The 23,418-nt window shown below is 37.7% G+C and overlaps 1 protein-coding gene across 1 annotated transcript in view; it reads right to left on the minus strand.

The window, feature by feature from the left end:
* The window catches only part of LOC139152585 (protein crumbs-like), an 82,712-nt gene that overhangs the window by 38,302 nt on the left and 20,992 nt on the right, over positions 1-23,418 (minus strand). The window contains exons 2-6 of the mRNA XM_070725818.1: positions 12,545-12,682; positions 12,112-12,178; positions 10,655-10,833; positions 9,624-9,648; positions 5,631-5,750 (exon numbers count right to left, since the gene is read on the minus strand). Coding sequence (XP_070581919.1) covers positions 5,631-5,750; positions 9,624-9,648; positions 10,655-10,833; positions 12,112-12,178; positions 12,545-12,607 — 454 coding nt within the window. The 5' untranslated portion in view covers positions 12,608-12,682. The remainder of the gene's footprint in view (positions 1-5,630; positions 5,751-9,623; positions 9,649-10,654; positions 10,834-12,111; positions 12,179-12,544; positions 12,683-23,418) is intronic.

Raw genomic sequence — 23,418 nt, forward strand, 5'->3', positions numbered from 1 at the left:
TTACCGTAATCTATACAAAATAAAGCCAAGAAATTTGCAATCATACCAAAAATGAAAGGCGAATCTTTAAAATGGTGTAATAACGTGTTATGCTCAGTGAGCCTTTTGCCTGAAGGACGTAAAAGTATAAATGGAGTAACGTCAAGGCATAGATATTATCATCTTCTTTAAATATTCTGTGTTTCACGGTATTGGCATCCTCAAGCTCAAACAGGTCACAGTACAACAAATGAAAACGATAACATTAACAATCCAAACGCAGGTTGGTATGCCAGAGCCGCCAGGAGAGTGCTATATGGAGCGCACTGTACCGAAACCGAGTGTAAACTCGCCTTAGAAGGGGTCAATCATATTATATACATATAATTTTTTGTTTCCGGAGAAATATTTTTTTCTGCAGTTTTAGTACCCCAAAGGGAGAAAAGCAGAATCGAAATTTGAGCGCCGTCAGCGCCCGAGACCGAGCATTGTTGACCACAAGGACACGTAGTAAGCATACTTGCCTATGGCAGTCACGTGGAAGTGACGCAGACGACAAAAAGCGACAACGCCGATTTGGTGAAGCGCGAGCTAAATGCTTTCAGAAGGCAGTTCTAAAAGGCAAATTTTCTGGACGTGCATACTGCCCTTTTAATTATCTCCGGGTATTTAATTAGGTCATAAGTAAGCTCTTTGCTCGGCATTAATCTTCTACGATAGTTGAGAGGCCCGTTTAGCACTGGTAGTATATTTAAGCAATAACTCGGCCGCCGTCAGCGATACACGATATACAATGCGCGACATATTGCAGCGCAAGCCGGTAGGCACCTGCGAAATGGAGCGAATTGTATCAAAATTGAATATATACCTGTCTACGAACGTGGTTATTGCCATTGTATATCATATCAAAATTTGTGTTTATGGCGTCAAAAGTTGTTTCCTCCGAAATTTTTGCACGGAAACGGAGAATAACGAATCACACATAGAGCGATCGTCGTCAAATGAAAATCTAGCGCCCTGGATCGAGCATTGTTTACGGGAAGGATACGTAGCACAAATAATTAGCTACGGCAGTGGAAGCGACGCAGAAAACAAAAACTGCTGACTGGGCGAGGCGCGTATGTCACGGTTCTAAAAGCAATATTCTAAATGTGTAGACTACTCTCGTTATGATTGCCAAGCCCTCCCAAATGTAATTCTGTCCAGTCCTTAAACAGAATAACATAAAGGGTGTAACTTTTGCAAATAGAATCAGTTTCAAACCGGTCCACGATGTCTGCTGAGATAACCATCGCCGATTCATTGAACTATTTCCTCTGACCAATGATAATGACGATGAACGTGGGATAGTAAGGCCATACATATATTGTAATAAAAGCAATGTTAATTTTGTATTGGATTTGTGAATTATTTTAGAATGACTCTCTCTCTCTCTCTCTCTCTCTCTCTCTCTCTCTCTCTCTCTCTCTCTCTCTCTCTCTCTCTCTCTCTCTCTCAATTGTTCTCTTAAATCTTTTGAAATGTTTGAAATTTCGCTGCAAGTTTACTATGGAGTTATCTTCATGTGTAATCTTTTTTCAATTTCTTCCGTAACAAGGATTTCTAAGTCTATTGTAAGATATCAAAGTTGTGCTAACAAAAAAACAACGCTTGGCATATTCATGGGTTTACATATCGGTACATTGTACGTGAGGAAGTGACCTGTATTTGGTGAAGGTAAGGCAACGTTCACGCGCCATGCAACTGGACAGTATTGTATCTACTGAAAAAATGCTAACTGTACTTTCCATCGTGAAAAATTAATAACGAGTAAACTACGTCATAGTTTGACCTTTGACCTTGATGTGAGTGAAAAATACACAGCGTATCGATGATTGAACACGTCCGACCGATGATAGAAAAAAATTAATAAAGGATCACACTTTTACAAAAAGTAATTTACATTTGGATGAGGACATCACTTAATTGGGTGATTGTGCTTCAGTTTCTGAGCCCTTTAATAAAATATATTAATTCACCATAGCAATACGCTAACATTAACCACTGCCTTGTCTGATAAAAAGAAGAATGAGAGGCCATTTTCCAATATCAAATTTGAAAAAGATTGAGATCCATTACAAATATCCACATTCATAGTGATGACCTAAGGTTTAAGGCTTACAAGACACAAACTGTGAAATACAAAGACACGTGCAAGTGCAAGGACAAGACATACATGTTCTTTGATATTGAATACGTGTAATTTACATTGAAGAACTTAGTATGCCCTTGGGTGCATAAGATCAAAGATGCGCAATTCTCTAACATAGTCTAAACCATTCCAATCCGGCATGGAAGGACACGATACAAGGAGGAATGCAAAATGGACATCGCTCAGAGACAAATATTTAGAATGCATCACAATCTTGAACACTTACTGATAATGCAAGGTAATACCGTTCGAAACTATCACAATGTGGCAAAGAGACAAGATATGTATGTATGTATATATATATATATATATATATATATATATATATATATATATAAGGCATTCTCTCTGAGATAGGAAGAGATATATACATATGATGAATTTTACATCTATGAATCATCGGAGGATAGGCTCCTCTCTGTGCTTGTTAAATGACGTTGAATAACGGTATGGCAACTTTACGAGCATATACCTGAGAATAATAGAAGGTTTCATCAAATATTGCGTTAAATATACGAACTTGCACAGAAATAACTAGGGCATGTTCAAAAGGAAAGCTAATTTTAAACTTTTGGACTGGGGTGGAAAAAAGTAAGCTTAATTCGCCATCTGCAATAATGACGAATTAATTTTGTTTTTTAATATAGCGCAAAGAATCATATCATGGCATTTCTGGATTCCCTACAACAATTTGTACAGACATACGCATTGTTACACTCCACAACGACGTGCGTGCATGGTCGGTTGAAGATAGCTATGTCACGCAGCGAAACACTGCGAGCATTGTTTCCTACTTAAAAAATCCCCGTTTTTACTTGAGCGTAAGTACTTCAGTGCCGTGGGATTGACAGATGGAAATACTTGGATGCGTTTTTGAGTCTTTGAATTCTCCGAACGTGATATCTCAAGCACGTAATCTTCTACTGACTTGTGAAATGGATCTCCCTTTGCCGAAGACTCGATGGGGAACCTGCTTGGCAATGTAGACTATTGTTTGGAACTGTCATCATTGCTGATAACGTGTCGACCTTAGGCTTAATTGTGAAGCCAGACGTTTCACAGCAGATGGACTGTTAGCAGAATGTTGTTAATAGACCATAATGTGTTTAAAAATAATAGAATTAAACGATCGATTTGTATCATAGGAGGATATGAGCGTGGATGAATACAGATAAAAAGTGACTAACTTAAAGGTATATTGTCACCTGTTCCAAATTTGCCACAGTTACCATGGAAAGAGACAATCTAACCAATCACAGATTTTAGCGGGTGGCCGCTTTTTAAAAAAGCGCCCTCACACGGACATTTTGAATACCAAGGAACGCCCTTTTGATCATATATGGGCATATTTAGATTACAGGTGACTGTATACCTTTAAAGCCCTGGTAACTGCGATCAAGAATGTGTTATATAAATACACAAACGACGAACGACGTCGTTAACCTCAGTTTGATATTTATTAATATGTTATTTTACAATGAATTTCGAAATTTAAGCTGTTCTTTCATAGATTTATAAGCTTTCATACAAAAGAGACCCCTTTCAGCAATCTTTACATGATGTCAGTAGTTAAGATATCTCTTTGAGGAATATTCCTAAACAAGATATATTATATTTTATCATTATGCACTTCACTTCTCTAGTTAATTCTGCTAGAATCGCAATTAAATTATTCAACTATTCTGTAGTCCATAAAATCGCACTCACACTAGGCTAAGAACCTGAAGCACACTTAAGGTAGAACGCGCCTTGGGGACAGATATTCGGGCTGTCAAACTTTTACAGTTCTTTTCTGATCTGCCACTTGTTGGGGCTCATTAAAAGCTCTTTGTGTAAGAAAAATTTTCATAATCTTTCGAAAATCGAAAAATTTTATATTTCTCTATAGAGTTAACACATGAACGGCGGCAATTTTGAATTTCAAATATCGGAAAATGTTGGGTAATTTGTATCTCTAGTACCGATATTTGCACGGTGACTCGATTTTTATTCTTGATTTTGAAAAAGAACGGTTGAAATATTCTTTGAGGAAAGTTTGAGCAAAAGTTTAAGTCTTTCACTTTCAAGGCGAATACTACCTTAAAGATAGGAGAGGATACGCCCGGGGGTCAGATTTTACAGCGGTTTGCGTTGAACCTACGACAAAGCGGGAACTAGACACACTGTCTAGATCGAGGAGTTGCCAACACTGTCGGGTGTAATTATCGTCTAGGCGGCAAATTTCAGGCAATAAAAAAAGAAAACAACTATGCGAAAATGGAAACGATGTCCAGAAGGAGGTCACGTTTAGTCAAAACAACACAACACATCCACATACATCCCATTAATGCCCAGAACGCATCACTTAAAGTACTGTATACTTTTGAAATATAGTTTATTATGTTTTATTTAGATAGACAAGAAGTGATGTGTACATGGTAGAAGGCGTGGTGTGTGTTGACCACAGCTGACCTCCTTCCAGGCAATTTTTCACTTTTCGCGGTGTTGATTCTTTGTGATCGACTGATATTACTGCTTAGCTGAGAGTTTTGGCAACTTTTCAATTCAGTTCAGACAGTAAATGTATAGTTCCCGTATCAATACCATTTAAATTCAAACCACTAGGATTCTCAAATTTTTCAGTACTTTTCTGGTCTGCCGCTTGTGTGGTCTTATGTTGAAGCTGTAGAAGTATAAATAAACTGAAGCTTTCACTGTATTGTTTTGTGAACATCGAAATTTAATTTTTCCCGTAGACTTAAAACAGGAATGCAGGCCATTTTGAATTTCATATGTCTGTAAATTTTGATTCGTTTCATTAGTACCAAACTTTGCACGGTGACTTCTGATTTTTAGAGTTTTGAGACCACAATCTCGAAATTGTATTGTTTCCAATATTATTCCTCCTTTTAAAACATGCTTGCGATTTGAACACCATCCCAAATCCTATCCTGTTTAACCTAGCCATAGTCCCTAATAAAACTCTTGCAGCGTATGGTCTCCATCATCTGTCCACTTGTTTGTACTCAATGCTTTCAATACTCAATTGTCTTCCTGGATCATTCCTGAATAGTTGCAGTTAAATGACGAGCGCAAAGTAGTTCAATGACTAGTTCACTAGTGCAAAGTATTCAATGACTTGTTCAATGACTAGCGCAAAGTGGTTCAATGACTAGTTCAATGACTAGCGCAAAGCAGTTCAATGGCTAGTTCAATGACTAGTGCAAAGTAGTTCAATGACTAGTTCAATGACTAGCGCAAAGTAGTTCAATGACTAGCACAAAGCAGTTCAATGACTAGTTCAATGACTAGCGCAAAGTAGTTCAATTGCTAGTTCAATGACTAGCGCAAAGCACTTCAATGACTAGTTCAATGACTAGCGCAAAGTAGTTCAATGACTAGCTCAAAGCAGCACAATGACTAGCAAAGTAATTCAATGACTAGCAAAGTAATTCAATGACTTGTTTTAATGAACACTTACTGATTTCACAGTGCTTGCCGGTAAAACCAGCCCTGCAATTACATTGGAAGTCTTGAAATAAATCGACACAGCCAGTGGAGAATGCCGGGTGACAAGGATTCGTATCACACAGATTAGGATCTGGAAAAACATCAAAGAATCGTTCGGTTAATAACTGAGAGAGTAAAGTTCTCGTGAATTTAGAACAAATATGAGTAATGAGGTTACACACAGCAACTGGTACCTGGATCTATAGCACTATAACTTAACTCAGTGTGCCAGCTGATAAGTAGGCCTGTTAATATTACCCTGCTGATTTTGATACTGTCCATTGGTTTGCACAAAAAAAACCCAAAAATATTTAACTGTTTCCAGGACAGACACATTTTTTCATAACAAACTAATGACATTTTAATCACAAGAAGAATTAAGCAAAACATTCTTCGATGATTATCGCGAAGGCTTGATTTCGGCTTGAAATTTTAATCGAATTCCCAAAGAAATTCTATATTTTAAACATTTCACTTCAGTGCGTGTAGGATGACTTGACTCAGTATGAGATTTACATTCTCTTCCAATTTCATTTAACCAAATTTAGTAGGCATCACGTGGGCGTGAACGCTTCGGGTTTTGTATGGAGATGGTTCGCGGCTGTTGGCTGAGGCGGCGTCATATTCAGAAACACGCTCCATACTTTATTTAAATTCAGATGGGTCGATTGAGAACGTCACTAATGACGTCATCAGGTCTGCAATTAAACGTTATGAGATTGTATATGGTGGATATCACAATACCTGAAATACACGGTAATTTGTCGAAGTTATAACCTCCTTCGTTTTTAACCCTATCAAAATGACTCTAAGATGATTACTAAATTAAACAAGATTAATTAAATACCAAAGTTGAAGCCGCGTGGCATTGCTCTTTTTCATACCATGGACTGAAAAGTAAGCATATACTTAAAGAAAGAGTATTGGTAACTGAAGATATTTAAAGTGGGTAGCATGAGCGTAAGTTGCTCAATATTTCCTACGTAAATTCACCATGCATTCCACAACTGTCCTGTACTATGTGAATAAGCTCTCTTCTAAAAGGCGATTAAGATTAACTAATTCAAAACATCATCTGTGTTGCGCTTACGTCATTTGCCATAAACGCCATTCGTTTTAAAAAGCACGCTCTATGCAACAATCCAAAATTTTAATATTTGACTTTGACTTTGATAGGTCACAGAATGATTAGCTTCTCATCGGATGACTAGAAATGAAGATGTCACGCGCTCACTATCAAACGGACCAGGTCCTATCGAAGAAATTTAAATCTCTCATGATGCCCCCACGCAACACATGATGTGTGAAGTAATATCACCTGTCGTTCCCTATCAGTTATAAGTATGTGCTTCAAACGGCTATACCCATAAGGTTTCTGTCGTGTAATTTGTTGACTCACATCTACTTGAACACGTTAAGAAAAAAAATATCACAGGATTCTGTAGTCGTTTAATGATGTATACAAGGGTACCATCGTATGAAATATTTTTTTGTTTTGCAAGTCTGTAGAAATTAAGTTTAGCGTTAAATGTAGTAATTGTACGTGGCCAATGTATTAGTGTTTCATGATATAATAATTACAGGCACTCGGTTACGATATGTGAATTGATTTCAATCTTTCATTCCATGCGCAAATAAAGTTATAATCAGTGAACCAGTGTACCGTTCTCATCAACCAGTCGGCAAGGATATGAACACTGTACCTCAGAAGTCAGGTCAAATTCAGTACAATCACTTTCGATGTACGGCCTTATTACAAATTGATTAAATATGCAAATGAGCAAATATTCATCAAACTTTATGCGTACGATGAATGTACCTCAGAGGTGAGAGAACATTCAGTTTTCAAAATTAAGAAAATCCATTAAATATGCAAATGAGCTTATAATCATGTATCACATTCATCAAAATTTAAGGATAACCAAGCCTAGGGATGGCCAATGTATTTCAAATATCAGAATATCAAATTAAAATCATTGCGTTCACGTTTGATATATGGCCAAATTACAGAAATCTATTACAAATGCAAATCAGCTAATAATTAGTATGCTCGACTCATTAAAATTTCAGCAAAACTAAATTTATGTATGACCAATGTCATTTAAGCGTCTGATCAAGTTAATCGCTGTCAGCTTTTATAAACGACTTAATTACAGAAATTACTTTTTTTCAGTCTGCGGATATTGCATTACTGTGCAAATCATTAATTATGCAAAGTTGTCTGAATTATGAAACCTACAGCATCTAGACATACCTGTCAAAGATTCATCAGATTCCGTTGTGAACTTATTTAATTATGCGTCGAATTAAATTTCAGTCGCGGATAAACGTACAGATTCGCATACAGACGAAAAGAGTCATGACGTGGTATTTGTGGGCTGCGCCCACACGTGGGTTTAAAACGCACAGATATACCATTCTACGCACTTCATATGTTTATGAAGAAACTTAGCCTGGCGATATATATGCTTTTTCAAATATTGCAAGGGTAATTGAGAGATCGGAAAAGCATTTCGTTTCAAAATAGACAGATTGTGTTGTTCATCAGTTATGAAAGTAAGTCAATTACAGAGGTGGGCCTGAAAGGTCATGTCTGACCTTCCTTCGATGAAGAATACATCACCGTCAGAAACATGGAATGAGAGTTATTTTAAGTGGTCGATGGATAACTTGCACTTCTACTATTTTGTATGTCAAGCACTTCTTTACGGCAAGGCACAATGTAGCTTTTGACGTGCACATCTCTTACATCACTTTACAAATATTCGCTTGACATTTTTTTGTAATAAGTTTTTGATTTAATAAATCGTCATCACTGAAGCATTTACTGCCAACAATGAACTATCTGGTGATATCGCGATTGAACGTCTGCCTTTTTTAGAGTTCAAGAACAGTGTGCCCGGTCGTTGATTCTGTTAATCCCGGGCCTGCTTCCCTGCAGTGGGCTTTATTTCCGTTCTCCTACGCACGAACATTATTGCTGTTAACATTCTAGAGACAAAGCAATATCAAAAGAATATTGTAATATCTCCAAATCGATCGATTACACAAATAAATAATCCCTATCCAAACATAATGGATTGAAATTCATCAGATTTGAGCCTTATCGTGTACATCAGACAACAAATGATATTGAATACATATAATTTTTAAAGTGGCTTTGATTGTCTTTATTGTAAGACTTTAATAATCTTTTTGACACCTACATTCAATATTTGATGTCGTGACATTAACAATTTCAAGTCGCAGTGCTCAGAATTCGAAGTTTCACGACCGTTTCCAAATGTTAACTGAGGCTGTCGGAAGATGCTATCGTTCTGATTAGTACTATTCTAGTCAATGCAAGGCAATAGGTGTTCGCCTCTTCATTTTGCCAGTATCACAATAGCCAAGAGAGGTGGGGAAAATATTGGCTTTGTGGGTGTGATTTCTGCTAGCCATGGGGTATACTTTTTTGATTGCACAGCAGTACCAGAATCGTCAAGTTATTTATTCAACGAAGATGTCAGGTTCGTTCATCACGTATTTTGTATTCTAACCAGACAAACTCACAGACGCCATCGCCAAAGCTACAGATTCTTCAATAGCAGAGTGCACCTTTGTATTGAACATGTACAGGAAGAGAAAGAGCAATATTGTCGAAACATGGTAATTTAAACAAATAGCATTAACAGTGTGGCTTTAAAGCCCAAATAGTTGTGAATATGTAACAAACCAATCTCAAAATATCCTCACAGTTTTGCAAGAGTTTGCTTTGAATAAGACCATTAAAGACTGAAAAAGTGTTTAACACAGTTATAAGTGTCGAATTTGGCGTTTATATTCAAAAGTTTAAAGAGCCACTTTTGCACACTATTGCGACTGAAGATCATCACAAACCCCTGTCAAGGTAGAAAGAGATGACGTGTGCAGTTACAATTTAAGTGTATTTGACTTCAAAAAACAATTAACGATGATTACTCACCCGTGTACTTCTCCCAGAATTCCTCCTAGAATAAGTAAAGTAGATACTAATTAAATATTGTGCTGCAACGGTGAATTGTAATGCAATTTATCTGATCGAGCGATCCGATCGGCTAAAACCAGGGTTTATGCTCGCAACTAAAAGACTTCAGCTCCAAATGGTAGATAATCAACCAAAAGCTGAAAATTAAATACTTTGATTGGCTTAGGCGTGGTGATGCTTGTCGTCTGCATAACATCAATAAACTCTTAACGATTCTCAGAGGTTAAACACCAATCATGTCAAAACTATATACTTTACAATCGCAATGAACTTGGCCACTTAGCGGAAAATAATCAACTCTCTTCGTTCTGTACTCCAATGTCCTAGAGAAAGGAATTATATCTGCCACCAACTACCCTTGCTTTCCGTAAATAACATTACAATACCTGGTACAAGCCATAACCCCATCCGTTTCGGAAATGGAATAAAGGAATGTATTCTTCCTTCAAGCTGTTATTTTAACCCAACAAATGAAAATTATATTGCGAACTATCAAGACTCCACCAAACCTCAAAACTCTCCCAGAGACTACAGAAATGTTTTCCTCCCAGAACGCTGTTACCCCGTTGAGCCTCATTTAATCTACATTGAAAAATATTTTCCATTTCGTAGAAATGTACATTAATGATAAATATGTGGTCAGCATCTTATCTCCGGCGATCTAACCTATCACTGGTCAAAGAGATCTTCGCGCGGTAGACCAACGAAGGCTAAAGTCAAATATATGGAGAAAAGTCTATGAAATAACATTGAGTCGTACCATTCTGTCTGAAATATCTGCACGTGAATCAAATGGTACTACTTCGTCCACGTTCAGAGAGAACGGCACAGCCGGAGTCTAAATGGACACTTGTAACAAAAAAAAGAACGATAAACACAACTTATCGTCCAAAAAGTTGAATTTCAAATGTCGACCCAATCCTGTATTAATCTTCACATGTATCCCTTTAAAAGCGCGAATACATAAAAGTGTGGGGTTAAACACTCACCGTTTTTATGTTGTCTTCAAACACCTCACTGGCTTCCTCATAACTACATTTCTCTTCAAGGCATTCACGCTCTAGATTAGCTGATATGTGAGCGAACTCCTCGGTACGCCATTTTGAATTTGCTCGGCGTATTCGCTCCAAGAATCCTGTTGCTTTTGTCTTTGCTATAAACACACTTCCTAAAAAAGACAAGACAAAAATTAGAACTGTAATTCATTTGAACACAATTATTTATTCTTTTTCAAAACAAACGGTTTCATTATAGACTTGACAGGTGTGATGTCAGTAACAGGGCATGGATGTAAATACTGTAAGAAGGTGTCAGTATGTTTTTTGTCAGAAGTAGGGTTACACTGGTATATTAGTCGAAACAAGGAAAGGGTACAGATACACGTATGTTGTAAAAAGAAGGTCAACACTTTTTAAAGGGTAACGGCAATTTAAAAAGTCACAGAAAAAGTTGCCGGCGGATATATCCCCGTTTCACGACCCTTGTGAGTGGAAAAACAATATTTTACATCACAACCTTATCGACTATGGTTCAATCAAATCCTACTTGACTTTCACATATTGTCTTCCCCGTTGCTTTGGGTGAGAACGATCGTTACTACTGCAACTTGTAATTCAGGCTTTCTGTGTTTACGAACCACCACCGAATAGAATCAAAGTGAAAGATATACACGGGAGATTTTCAAAGGGTTCAAAGGAACCCATTTGTCTTTCATCCAGAGAAATTAGCCTTTACGTTATTTGTCAGTTTAACGGTCGAATGAATTATCCGGTAACTGACGAGACCCTCACTTGATCATTGCCCCCTTTGATAGGATATCTTAATCTTTATACCTACCTCTGACATTTATCTCTGTAGAGTTTGTCAACACATTCTATAGGTTGGACTGAAATATAGAATCTAACCTAATTGCTATTTTATAACATTATGTAAGTCCAGAGGCTTCAAAAGGGCAAATGAGCCTAGACTGCCCGTAGACTCACTGTTTGGTTACCAGTTTGACATCAGATCGATTGTTTGATGATTAGACCTTGCTCTAGAATGATTGCAAAGACTTGGAACATTGTGTGTTGAAGCACCTGATTTAGCCCTTCATTTCGAATAATAATACCATACATCAAAATTGCCTTCAGAGTCCTTGCGGTATTTCTTATTCGTCACCAGGTTATTAGCGATAAATAAAGTTACTTCAACCTTCCCTTGTTAATTTGTGATACATATTTTAATCCCCACACGCACAATTCCTGCCCATTTATGTAAATCTAAATATGAATGTACAATTGTGAAGTGCACTCATCTACACGTGTAATAGTTGTCAGCACTAAAAGAAATATTCATCTCTAGTTTTAAGACACATGGAAGACACAAAATTGTTTGCTGTCTTGCGTTTAACCAAGTAACTCAAGATCAGAGGATATTCGTGTGCATGCACATGGTATAGCCATACCTGGTTTGTTTGGTTCATCTTCCAGTGGTGGAGGGTCTAACGGATCGTTGAATACTGACGTCAACACCTGTAGCAGCGATAAAGAGGATCGTTTTCAATGGACAGTAATTTCAATCAGACTGTATCTTGGGAGAAATTGACTTGCAAGATTCATGCAAATATTTCATAATGCATATCTCTGGACCAATAAATATTGATAATTATTCATAACAAGTTGACATGAACACTATACAATACCAAGTGAAACATTTAACATACATTCAAAAATGTTTCTGAAATCTGGCATGGTTTGGGAGTTTAGAGTATTTGTTGCCAAAATTGAAAAACAAAAAATCAGAAACTGCTTACAAATCATTATAGTGGTATTAATTTGACAGACTACGAAATAATAATAGTGGGAGGTTAAAAGCAAGACTTAATATTAAATACTAACATTGGTAAAAAGTAAGGTGAAGACGAGAGAGATTCTTTGAATCTTGTCAAATGCAAGGTACATATTTATCTTCTGGTGAACAAATGCACCTTTGAGATATCAGCACGTGTCAGCGTGAGGGTCACAAAACTGGTCCACCTAGACATAGATAGATGAAAGAGAAAAATATAAAACGTTAGTGTTTGTACTTGGTGTAAATCCAGATTATAATATTCGTTTCCGTACGATCGAAAGATATAAATAATCTTACATATTCTCACAGCTTGATGGGGACTGTGATTCTTCAACCGGAAATTGGTAAAATCCCCGACTCAGAGAGCATTATTGGCGCTAAATGAGATTTTATGTGCATTGTTACTTTTGCGCAATACTTAACACAGCATGTGGCTTTCTCTTCCCATTGTGACTTTTGCTTATCTTTGCGAAGAGATATATATCTCAAGGTCGCTGGGGCCGGTGAGAATTATTCCAATAGTATTACACGCACACTCAGGTGATATAGATTTTCATTTTAGACGAAAAGGGTGAATGAATGAGTGAATGGTATTGAGAGCCTTGTGAGACTTCACTCTATTCTGTAACTTCGTCGAATAAACAAAAATCATTCGTATTTACTTCAGGAAACTTTCTTCTAGTAAACTATAGCTAGATATTTCTAAAGTTGATTCGTATATGACAATTGTTTCAGTCTGTCTGTCTGTCTGTCTGTCTGTCTGTCTGTCTGTCTGTGTCTCTCTCTCTCTCTCTCTCTCTCTCTCTCTCTCTCTCTCTCTCTCTCTCTTTCAAAATTCAGATTCCTACTCTGTTATAAATCACAATACTTTCGCGGCGAGGTTGCTGACATGAACACCCCAAGTTGAGTTGTGGCCAAAAGCCAAGGGAAGGTCGTTCACTACTAAGTACTTTCCGCCAACTAGTGGCTGCAGTGTATACCTTCTTTCTATTCAGGACATATACATCGTAGTATCTGCGAATGACGGTTGGATGTGAATTCCTCTTGTAACGCAGGATCCCTCATACCCCCAGTATCTAAAAAAATGTAACCCTGAACTCGTTGATCCTGTGTTATTAAATCCTAGCTCTACCTGTCTTTCATAAAACAACTTGGTTTTAAAAGATACTATACAACAACTTTAATCCATTTCATCAATCCTTTCCGTAATATTTCTGATGTATGAAGACGTTCCCATTGAACGTAAGTATTTCCACTGGCACTAGTTTCACTTGATTAAAGACGTTTTCAAGAAGATGGTTTCTGTCGCCGAACAACACATAAACATTCATGACTTGAACCCACTCAGTGATACAGAGAGTATACGAATCTCTTACATTTTCTGACTTCTGGGCAAATGTTGGTTTCCCTCATATGCTCTTAACAAATGTCATCATGTCAAATAATTTCACACGCGCCTCCCTCCCATGCTCCCTTTTGTCTCGCCATCCAAAATTGATGAAAGGCTGATCTTGACATAATAAACTTCTAAAGAATATTATAGATTGCACATTGACACGCACTGACAACCCTATTCATTACTAATTTAAAAGCACAATACCGATACTTTGACCGAGTTACTGAGCCATGTTATCTTATCGCCCAATGAATTTTACACAGTGTCATATTTATATTGAAGAAGCTGGAACTGACCACGAGTGTTGACGTAGAACTGGAACTTATTTATTGAATAAGGAACCATGGCTAGGCCTAACGGACCAGCCGCTGTTACATGAATCTGCCTGTGTGTGAGTCGGGCCTAGTTAGTTTTTCCTGTGATTTAGTGTGTCCATTTATACAGTATCTTGGCTATGTCGGATACCTACGCCATAAAGAATACAATAAGACAATACTTTGATTTAGAAAAGATACAAAAGCTAAAATTATCACTTGCCCGTGCTACAATTCTTTTCTTTCAAACCCACGCTATGAATAAATTAAATTGATAACAACGGCTCAATATTATGATTGGTTAAAATACTATAGAACACAGGGGTAGTACGCAGAATACCTCATGAGAAAAACAAGTTACTGGGTAATTTTTTTAATTTTGTAAACGAGCAAGTCCATGTTGTTGATACCATGCTGGTATTTCGTGGCGCCAGTATTGTTAGAGTCCAATCGAGAGGAATTACACGGGATTTATCGCGTCCAAGGACGCTATGTATCGAGTGCGCGAAATATTAATTTTCTTTGTGCCAATTTGGAAGATTGTGACAACTGTTCGATTGGTGGCAAAATGGCGGCGTCTCATACAGTGGGAGCTACAGAAAAACAGCCTCTTTCTGGGAGAACAACAACAAAGGAAGCCTATTTTAGCAAAGTTGTGAGACTAGCTAGAAGGCATTTGCGCAATCAGGAAATTACAGTTTTGACGTTCAATATTTCTCAGTGACAAAACGGCTTTGTGCTGTTATGAATTCTCGCCATTGTATACTGCTCAATATACAATATCTTCAAGCTTTTCCACAACTATTTCCAACTGCCTGGCAATGTCTCTGTCATTATGTGGTGTAAACTTTAGCATCATTTTAGTATCAAGAAAGCTTTCTTAGTTTAGCAGACACTATATCGGTACAGGTTCAAGAAGTCTGGACAAACAATGTTGCCTATCAAAATGGCAGCCTAGTAGGCAACGCATATTATAGTGAAACATGCATTTGCACCCTGTAGTATATTTTCCTTCTAAAAGTTTAAGTAAATTGCTCAGGACATTCCCTCCTGATGTCGCCAGACTTGAAAATTCCATAACATAATCCGAAACAATTCAAAGCTTACATACGTTATAGCAAATTGTCCCGGCCCTGTACAAGATTGAACAAAAGTTTCATGCATCAATTGGACACTGATATATACGAAGAGCAAGTTACATGTAACAGTTTCCAATTTAAATTGTTAATCGGCTAATAGTTTGGATCGATTGTTGACTTGGAACTTTTGAAATTTCCATCTGTGCATTCACATTCCTGAACGGGTAAAGAAGATGGCAATGTCGTCTGCGACCTAGGCGATTGATGATAGCCCAGGAACTTCTCGATTTTTTCGGCGAGAAAACTGGATGAGGTGTGTCACAATATAGACTAGCCATATTTAGATAAGGATAGGCTGCGTTCACAAATAATGGTGAGGGGGCTGGAGGAATCGCAAGTGAAGTCTTTTTTTCAGACCCCCTTCAATACTCTCAAAAAATTTTCAAGCCCCCCCCCCCATCTATATAATCAATATTTGTAACCTCCCCCCCAATTATCACACAGCCTCATATTTATTAGGGATGCACGCAAAGTAAAAAATAAACATGCATTGGGCAGTTCAGCTCGCAGATGTTGGACATTAACTGTTATTAGCACTTTGTTTCTTGTAGATTGGCTTTCTCCTGCACTGTGGTTGTGTACAGGTGCACATGCAAACAGCTCTTGTGCAGGCTTTCATTTTACTTACAGCGCTGTAGTTCATTTCTTATATTCATTCAGCACAAATGTTTTCTAGCATTCTGTTTCCTGAATGGTCAGTTTCCACATGATAAATTTATTTTTGAATAAATACCTTCCAGGAGTATGAATAATGATATTCAAGTATAAATTGAGACTTGACAACGTTCTAAAGGTCAGTCATTTTTCTGGGGCTTGCAGTCAGTTGCTTTCAGCTCTCTTGGAGGGAAAACGGCAATTTTTTCTTTCTCTCTCACCCTCTTCCTGCACTTGTATTTACTGCCCCTGAAGACTCGACGTCATCCTCTGAGGTGAGACTTTTCTGTTAGCGAATGTAATAATAATGAAACACAAATGCAAACAAAATGAAAGAATGAAATAAAAATGTAATAATAGTGAAATAAAAATGCAAATAAAATGAAAGAATGAAATAAATATGTAAACATAATATAATAAAAAGGCAAAAAAATGAAAGAATGAAATAGAAATGTAAACATAATATAATAAATATGTAAACATAATGAAATAAGAATGCAAACACAATGAGAAAACGAAATAAAATGTAAACATAATAACATGAAAATGCAAACGAAATGACAAAACGAAATAATGTAAACATAATGAAATAATGTTAACACAATTTTTTGGCACTAATCTCACTCCATAGTTACGAGGCCTACTTTTTTGACGAAAATTCAATGGTATTCATGTTTTTTTAGATTTTTCGAGATAATTCATTAATGTGGCATTATAGTTATAGATTTCTTTAATTATTGCTAATATTTGCACCATTGAATGGCATAAAGAGGTTAATCATTTTTCATCAAATTACCTACTTACCTACTAAACCTTGCAATCGGAAAATGTAAAATATAAAAGGGAACCAAAATATTTTCAGGTCCCTCCCCTTTATACACAGAGCAAAACTTCAGGTTTCCCCTCTACTACCTCAAGAATTATCGAGTCCCCCTGAATGCCTCCAGCCACCCTCACAAGTGTTTGTGAATGCAGCCTTACAGCATACATTTGCGTTCACTCGTGCCTGAACGCCTCCGGCAACGTGAAACAGACGTGTTTTTAGGCGACTCTCATCCCCTCAAGCAACAAACGTGTGCTGTTACCTTAGTGGCCACTCAATACGCGTAAAACGTTTGCGCTTCTCTTAAACAAACTATGTTCTCATGTCGTGGCTGGAGCAATTTCACGCACGTTCAATATTTATCGACGCAAATATTTCCCTTTGTTAAAGTAGGGGCTTCGTTACAACCGGTGCTCGACACGTAATGTCCAGCGTAGGATACACCTCCAACATTTGCCAGTAAGTACGTGGTCTAAGGCGGGTTTTTCAGCGACTTGGGCATAAATTTCAATAATTTTTCAATGTTTTTCAATATCTTACAAATGTTTTACATAACTTATTCCTTGGCCAGCAACAATGGACGTGCGTTAGGGCTTTGTATGTGCCCCGGTCGTGCGCACGCGTTGTTTTCGTCAATAACGAATTAACTGTCAATGTGCAGAGGCTTGGCAGCTCATATATGATAGGTGGATTCTCATTATTTACAACAACTTAAGGAGGCTGAAAGTAGTGCCATAATCTACCTTGATTGGCTGTTTGTCTATAATTTGACTAAATACATTATGTCCTTTAACCTTGGTCGACAGGATCATGGCAGACAACAGTGTACAATGGGAGTCCGAAATACCGATGTTTCAGACCTTAGATAGAAATGGGTCGTTTACGTGCGCTACAGACTCCCACCATTTCTCCTGAATCCTGATGGGTAACCTCGGGGACATCGCCGCTTTGATATTTATTTCATCTTTTGAAGCGCGTACCGAAGGCCTATAATAGCTGAAGACGCGACAGTATGATTAATAAGCTCGATACTCTATCACAGATTTACCGAAATGAAATTTCGCAGCGCCAAATATCTACTTATTTTGATATCCTGACGTCGGTGACAAGAGGCGTGAAGAGGAATGCTGTTTACTTCACAATGACATGTGTGGTCCCGGAACCGCAAAAAATCTAAACATGTGCGTACCTAAACGTCAACCATTTAAATGTTGCCGCTAGTAATTTCTTTTAAACGTCACAAAGATTGAGAAATACGGAAATCTTTTAGTAAGTGAGTGAAGGTATATATTAGAATTGATAGTGTTGCCAGCAAGTTCATTGTCTTATGCGGTATGATACAATAATACCGGGACGTATATTCGCTCTGGTCTGTAGTGAATTCTTTACCATTTACATACGCCATTTCAAATGCGTCGATTCGAACATTTTTGGCTTGCACGTATCGATAACAATTTATTACTTTTATGGATCTCTGAGTTTGCATGTGCAATTTATATGTTAAAAAACATAACTGACAAGCTCTGGCGTGTTACATGCTGCTATTTCTAATCGTCTTTCCCATTCTTTGTTTTAATTCCCATATTTCCACACCTTTATTGCTTTCAGTTCCTAATAGTGTAGTTTGTTTAAAGGAATACAGTTGTCGTATGGGACCCATACGACCAATATAACCACTGCATCTAAGGTACGATGGTGATTGATGAAAGTTAAAACATGTCTGCCATAATCTACATCATATAATTTAAATGTTGCAGCTATGGTGATTAGGTGCATCTAGATACCGTGCACGAAATACATTGTTTGTAGACAAGAAACTTGCACAGGCGTAGTTCCAACGACGGTTTACCTTTAAAAAGCAAGGACTTGTATTACCAGTTTAATAAACTTGAACGACTAAAGTTTCGTCTCGATAACTTCCAAGAAGAAGCAGTGTTTGATTGACAAAGACACCCAACACATCAGCCTCTCCTCTGCAACGTTAAACTTTGTGCAGTGGATGTAAAATCGGCTATTTTACCTGAAAATGAGTGGGTATGCTATCTGCATGTACGTCATACTTTTATGACATTCGCAGCTGGATACTACGATAAAACGTCATCAGAGTGTACCGAAATATTTCTTTATTCACAACCGCCCGCCGTAGTGCGGTCTGTACCATGCCAATTATTCATACAATTTTCGTATAGTTGCTTATCAGTTTCATTTGTGACGTCTATTTTTAGTCACTCATAACACGTCCACTCCGCAGATTTTGACCGAATACGATTGAAGAGTGAAAAGTGATGTTGACGTCATTGACATGGAATCGTGAACTGAGCAGGAAATAATTTTAGGAATCTCGGTGTGTCAAAATCGACCCTAGCATGTACTATTAGAGTACGAAATCATCTACATGTAATTACCTTATGACTTGAAGAGATAAAGAGATCATACAAGGAAACTAAAAATTGAAAAGTTTATAACATCTTATCTATTACTTTGAAAATGTTATTTCACTCTCATGAGATCAATCTGAGATGAGATATTTACGAGAAGAATGGTTGTATTTTTGCGACCCTTTCATTTTTATAAAAAAAAAAGATTATTACGACTACTGATATCAACAAGTCCCATTTTAAGCGATAAAAGTTTAGAAAGATCATATACCTGGGTTTTATAAGCCATGAAAATACAATGTCTTGTTGGGCAAACAGGCACCCATACCATCATTAATCTTGTCAATGCCTGCACATGGAGAATTTAGCAGCATTTTCTGTCACTTTTGATGATTTCAAGTACTTTTCTTCCCTCGGTGAAAAAAAAAATTCTTGTTCTGCCGAAATAATCATGTCTAATGGATGGCTGCGCATTCAGTCAACTATTTAATTTAATTCCTTAACAACAGAAATTCAACTCTTTGTAAACAAAACAACATAGCTGTAGTTGAACAGAATAAGACTATGTATATGCTTCGCAAAATTAAAAAGCTGAAAATACCAAGCATCATCAAATATACGGCAATTCAAAAAGCCTGGCCAATGCCTATACGCTATGACAGTGTACACATTGCTAGTAACCGTTTACAAAATCCAATAGTAACGTCAGTGATACATAACAGGAAATTGGCAAGAAAGTCACGTGACACAAAACGCAGTCAAATCATTAAGGAGGATTAATACCTTCAGGCATGCAGGATCCTTTTGTCAACCCGCGTAAAAGGAAAACTCAACGCCATAAAACCACGACAGTTGCAAAATAGTGTGTTTACAACTCAAAAGCTTTAATCCGTGGACTTTAGTATTTCAGTCAAGGCAACTGATGTGAAACCATTTCGGCTTAGAGAAATGTCAATTTGGCGGTATTTTGGGTTTTTTTGCCATTGTAGATCACAAAATACTTGACTTTGAAGGGAGACTGTGCTTTGTGATATTTATATTTATGATGAGTTGCGCAAATACAGACATCTCTGCCATAAATTTTGACAGTGCTTATTGTACGAACTGTCAACTACCGACGGAAGTACTAAGCGTGGCGCTCTATTCTTCCGGCCTTTATTCTCGCTTTCCTGTTCCCATGACAACGCCAACTTAACGAAGACAAACAAAGGGATCGCGGAGGGTTAACGTGAGTCAGTGAAAAAAGAAATTAAAGTGTTAATGCTGGTGTTACTGTGATTACTGTTCGGATGAGTACTGTGGATCGGCAACTCCAGCCACGATTCGCTTGTTTCACAGAAATATAGAAGATCGATTACAAAGCTTCAATGATGATTATTGGGCAAACGACAGGATGTTGGCTTATCCGTGCAATTTGTGTGTGATTGGGTAATGTCCTGTAAGGGTTGTGATAGCTTATATACTACTGTAGAGATTTGATCAAATTCTTCGACTCTAATTGGACATAATACGAGCGCTGCCTAGCGGCTTTGCACACGGTACACATGGTAGGACAGTTAGACAGCTCAGACTCATCTGGCTGGGAACACACAATGACATTTGTATACGTGTACTGGCACTTGTAAGCCGGCTGTGAATAAGTGAAAAACAAATTTGAAAAGTGACATTGCTCTGCAAGGATTTACGTGTTGGGCTCTATTCTCATCAAAATAAATCAATCTTAAATTTGTATCGGATTTTGATGATCTTGGACGTAAAATACTTTTATACTGTTCATAATGAAAAACGGTGCCTTGCGGCAGCTGTAGATTTCACTTTCACTCAAAGTTAACAGTGGAGCAACAATGTTTATATTTTGTTCTGTATGATTTCCCTTGGCTTGTAGTTCGTACATATTTGATGTGGTGTGAGATGGGAAGTATTTCTGCGTTATTTTTGCCCTATTATCATCTTCTGTTCATTGACAAACGTCGCGAAACTCTGAAATATTGTTCAGCAGCCAGGTGCTAAACTTGTGAAACAAGTCTAGTATTATGAGAAAGTTCATAATTTTTTTGTGTCAGAGTAAAATTACTGATTGTTGTGCTTTTCTCAGCTGTAATTGGGTGTTGTTTGTCTAACGTCAAGGTGGCTGGGATGTACCGGCTATACTTGAAAGTGACGATTTCTAACATTTCTTAAAGTCTCATGCAGCCCGCACAACATTCCCCTATTTTGTTTTGCGATCAAAATCACTGAGTATCGTTTTCGTGCAGGTCTTTTTTTTTATGCAGCGCAGTCTCAGAGGTGATGCAGCATACCTCAAGACGTCCATATCGTTAACAAGTGAAATTCGACGGGATAATAAAACACTGTCACGGGAAATTAAGTAAGGCTGTTTTTATGGCAGAACATTTCATACTTTGCAATTTTATGAACCTTAATTGCGTAAAAGCAATGATACGAACCCACTCGCGTGAACACATTTTATTTACTTTGCATAAAATTGGAGATAATTTTCGTCGATAAATTGCTGAGCAAGCCCAGTAACGGATAAGAATACTGACAAATGTAGTGATTTATGAACCGAAGGCGCAAGTAACTGCTTATATTTATGAGATTCATACACCACAAGTCCGGCAGGGGTTGTAATTTCTGACAAGAAAAGGTGTTTAGACCATAGCAAGTTGGCAGAAAAGCTGTCATGTCATTACCACCGGCTTCGGAAGACGATGTAGAACTTTAATTTTTGATTAATATGGCGACGTCGAAGAGTCAGATTTCTATTAAAAGCACTCCGTGGGGATATGTGACTAATCTGAAGTGTTCTCACCATTGGCAAACATATCAAACATACAGTGTCATACAGAAAGGATCAGCTGTCGTTAAATTTCATATAAATCAAAAGCGCAAATGAGCAGGCACCGTATATCTGACATTATATTCACCGCACTCTGCTCTCCGAGAATTCTAAATGAAGGGAGACCCTTCGAACACGGCTTGAGGTTTGCGCGTTAACTTGTAGCAAAATGCAGTGGAGATTACATGTAAAATGTCAATTGAACTCTGCTCTGATATTGGAACTTCGGGGCTTTTTGACTATAAATATTTATGTTTACTTTCTATGTCTTAGTAGAGTGACAATCTTTGGCAGCACACTTTCAGACATCTTGTTCGTTTCACAGTCCGATGAATCTCAAGCATTCTCGCCCTCGCTACATGAATTATGGTATCGAATACGCAGTAATTCACCACGTTGATCAGAGTCATTTACGCATGTAAGTGACGGGAGAAGCCCTTTTGTGGCTTTCATATAAATTATTCCCCGTCAAATATGATCTTAGCAAACACTGAATAGTGACAAAAAGGCTTGCACTATTTGGTGTTACGGTTGGAAAAATCATTACTATTCACACAATAATCACGTGACAGCAAGTTTGAAAAAAAAGTAAAACCTTTAAGGAGACGACTGGCGGATAATCCCGTCAAAGCATGTATCACGAACTGTTGTTATCTTGATAGGTGTTTCTGCAATACCTCAAGGCCGAAACTGATCCCCTTGATATGTAAAAGAGTCGATAATCTGGCAATTTTTGTGGTACATTTTGTAAAAGTAGAATAAATCTCTTGAAATTTCATACGGATTCTACGAACCACATACACAATCAATTTGTCGCGTTGATCTTGAAAGCAGATATTCGGAAAGGACAAGTCAGCAGTATGGCAAGAACTCAAAGCTGTTGACCAATAAGAAAGTAGCCGCCATATGTCATTGACTTAGGGGTCAACTCATTGTTTACAGGCAGGGTTAGGACCCTTAGAAGAATTATAAATTGGAGAGTAAAGTATGTCAAAATGTGGCACTTACACAGAATTATAAAACTATATGTGGAAAGACTCAGACGAGCACTGAACTCTGGGAAGGGGATCGTATCACAACGACTGCCCACAGTTCCTCGTAACCGACACCGTTTTCCCTTCCTCACTCCGGCAGTTGGAATTAAAGAAGTGCGCATGTGCAATGTTATCTGATGATGTTAACACGTCAAACAATGATGACCTTGTTCTCTCTCAAGGACTGAAATTGATTAGTTTACGCTGTCGTCTGCTTTGTCCACTTTTTGGCAGCTATGTTAGCTTTCTTTCAACCTTTCGACGCTCTGTTCAACGTCGGCTGTCTCACTATCGCAACAACTGTACGGGTCTACATGATAAAGTGCAAAATATATTGCGCACAA

The sequence above is a fragment of the Ptychodera flava genome, chromosome 16, assembly GCF_041260155.1.
Source record: "Ptychodera flava strain L36383 chromosome 16, AS_Pfla_20210202, whole genome shotgun sequence".
NCBI lineage: Eukaryota > Metazoa > Hemichordata > Enteropneusta > Ptychoderidae > Ptychodera > Ptychodera flava.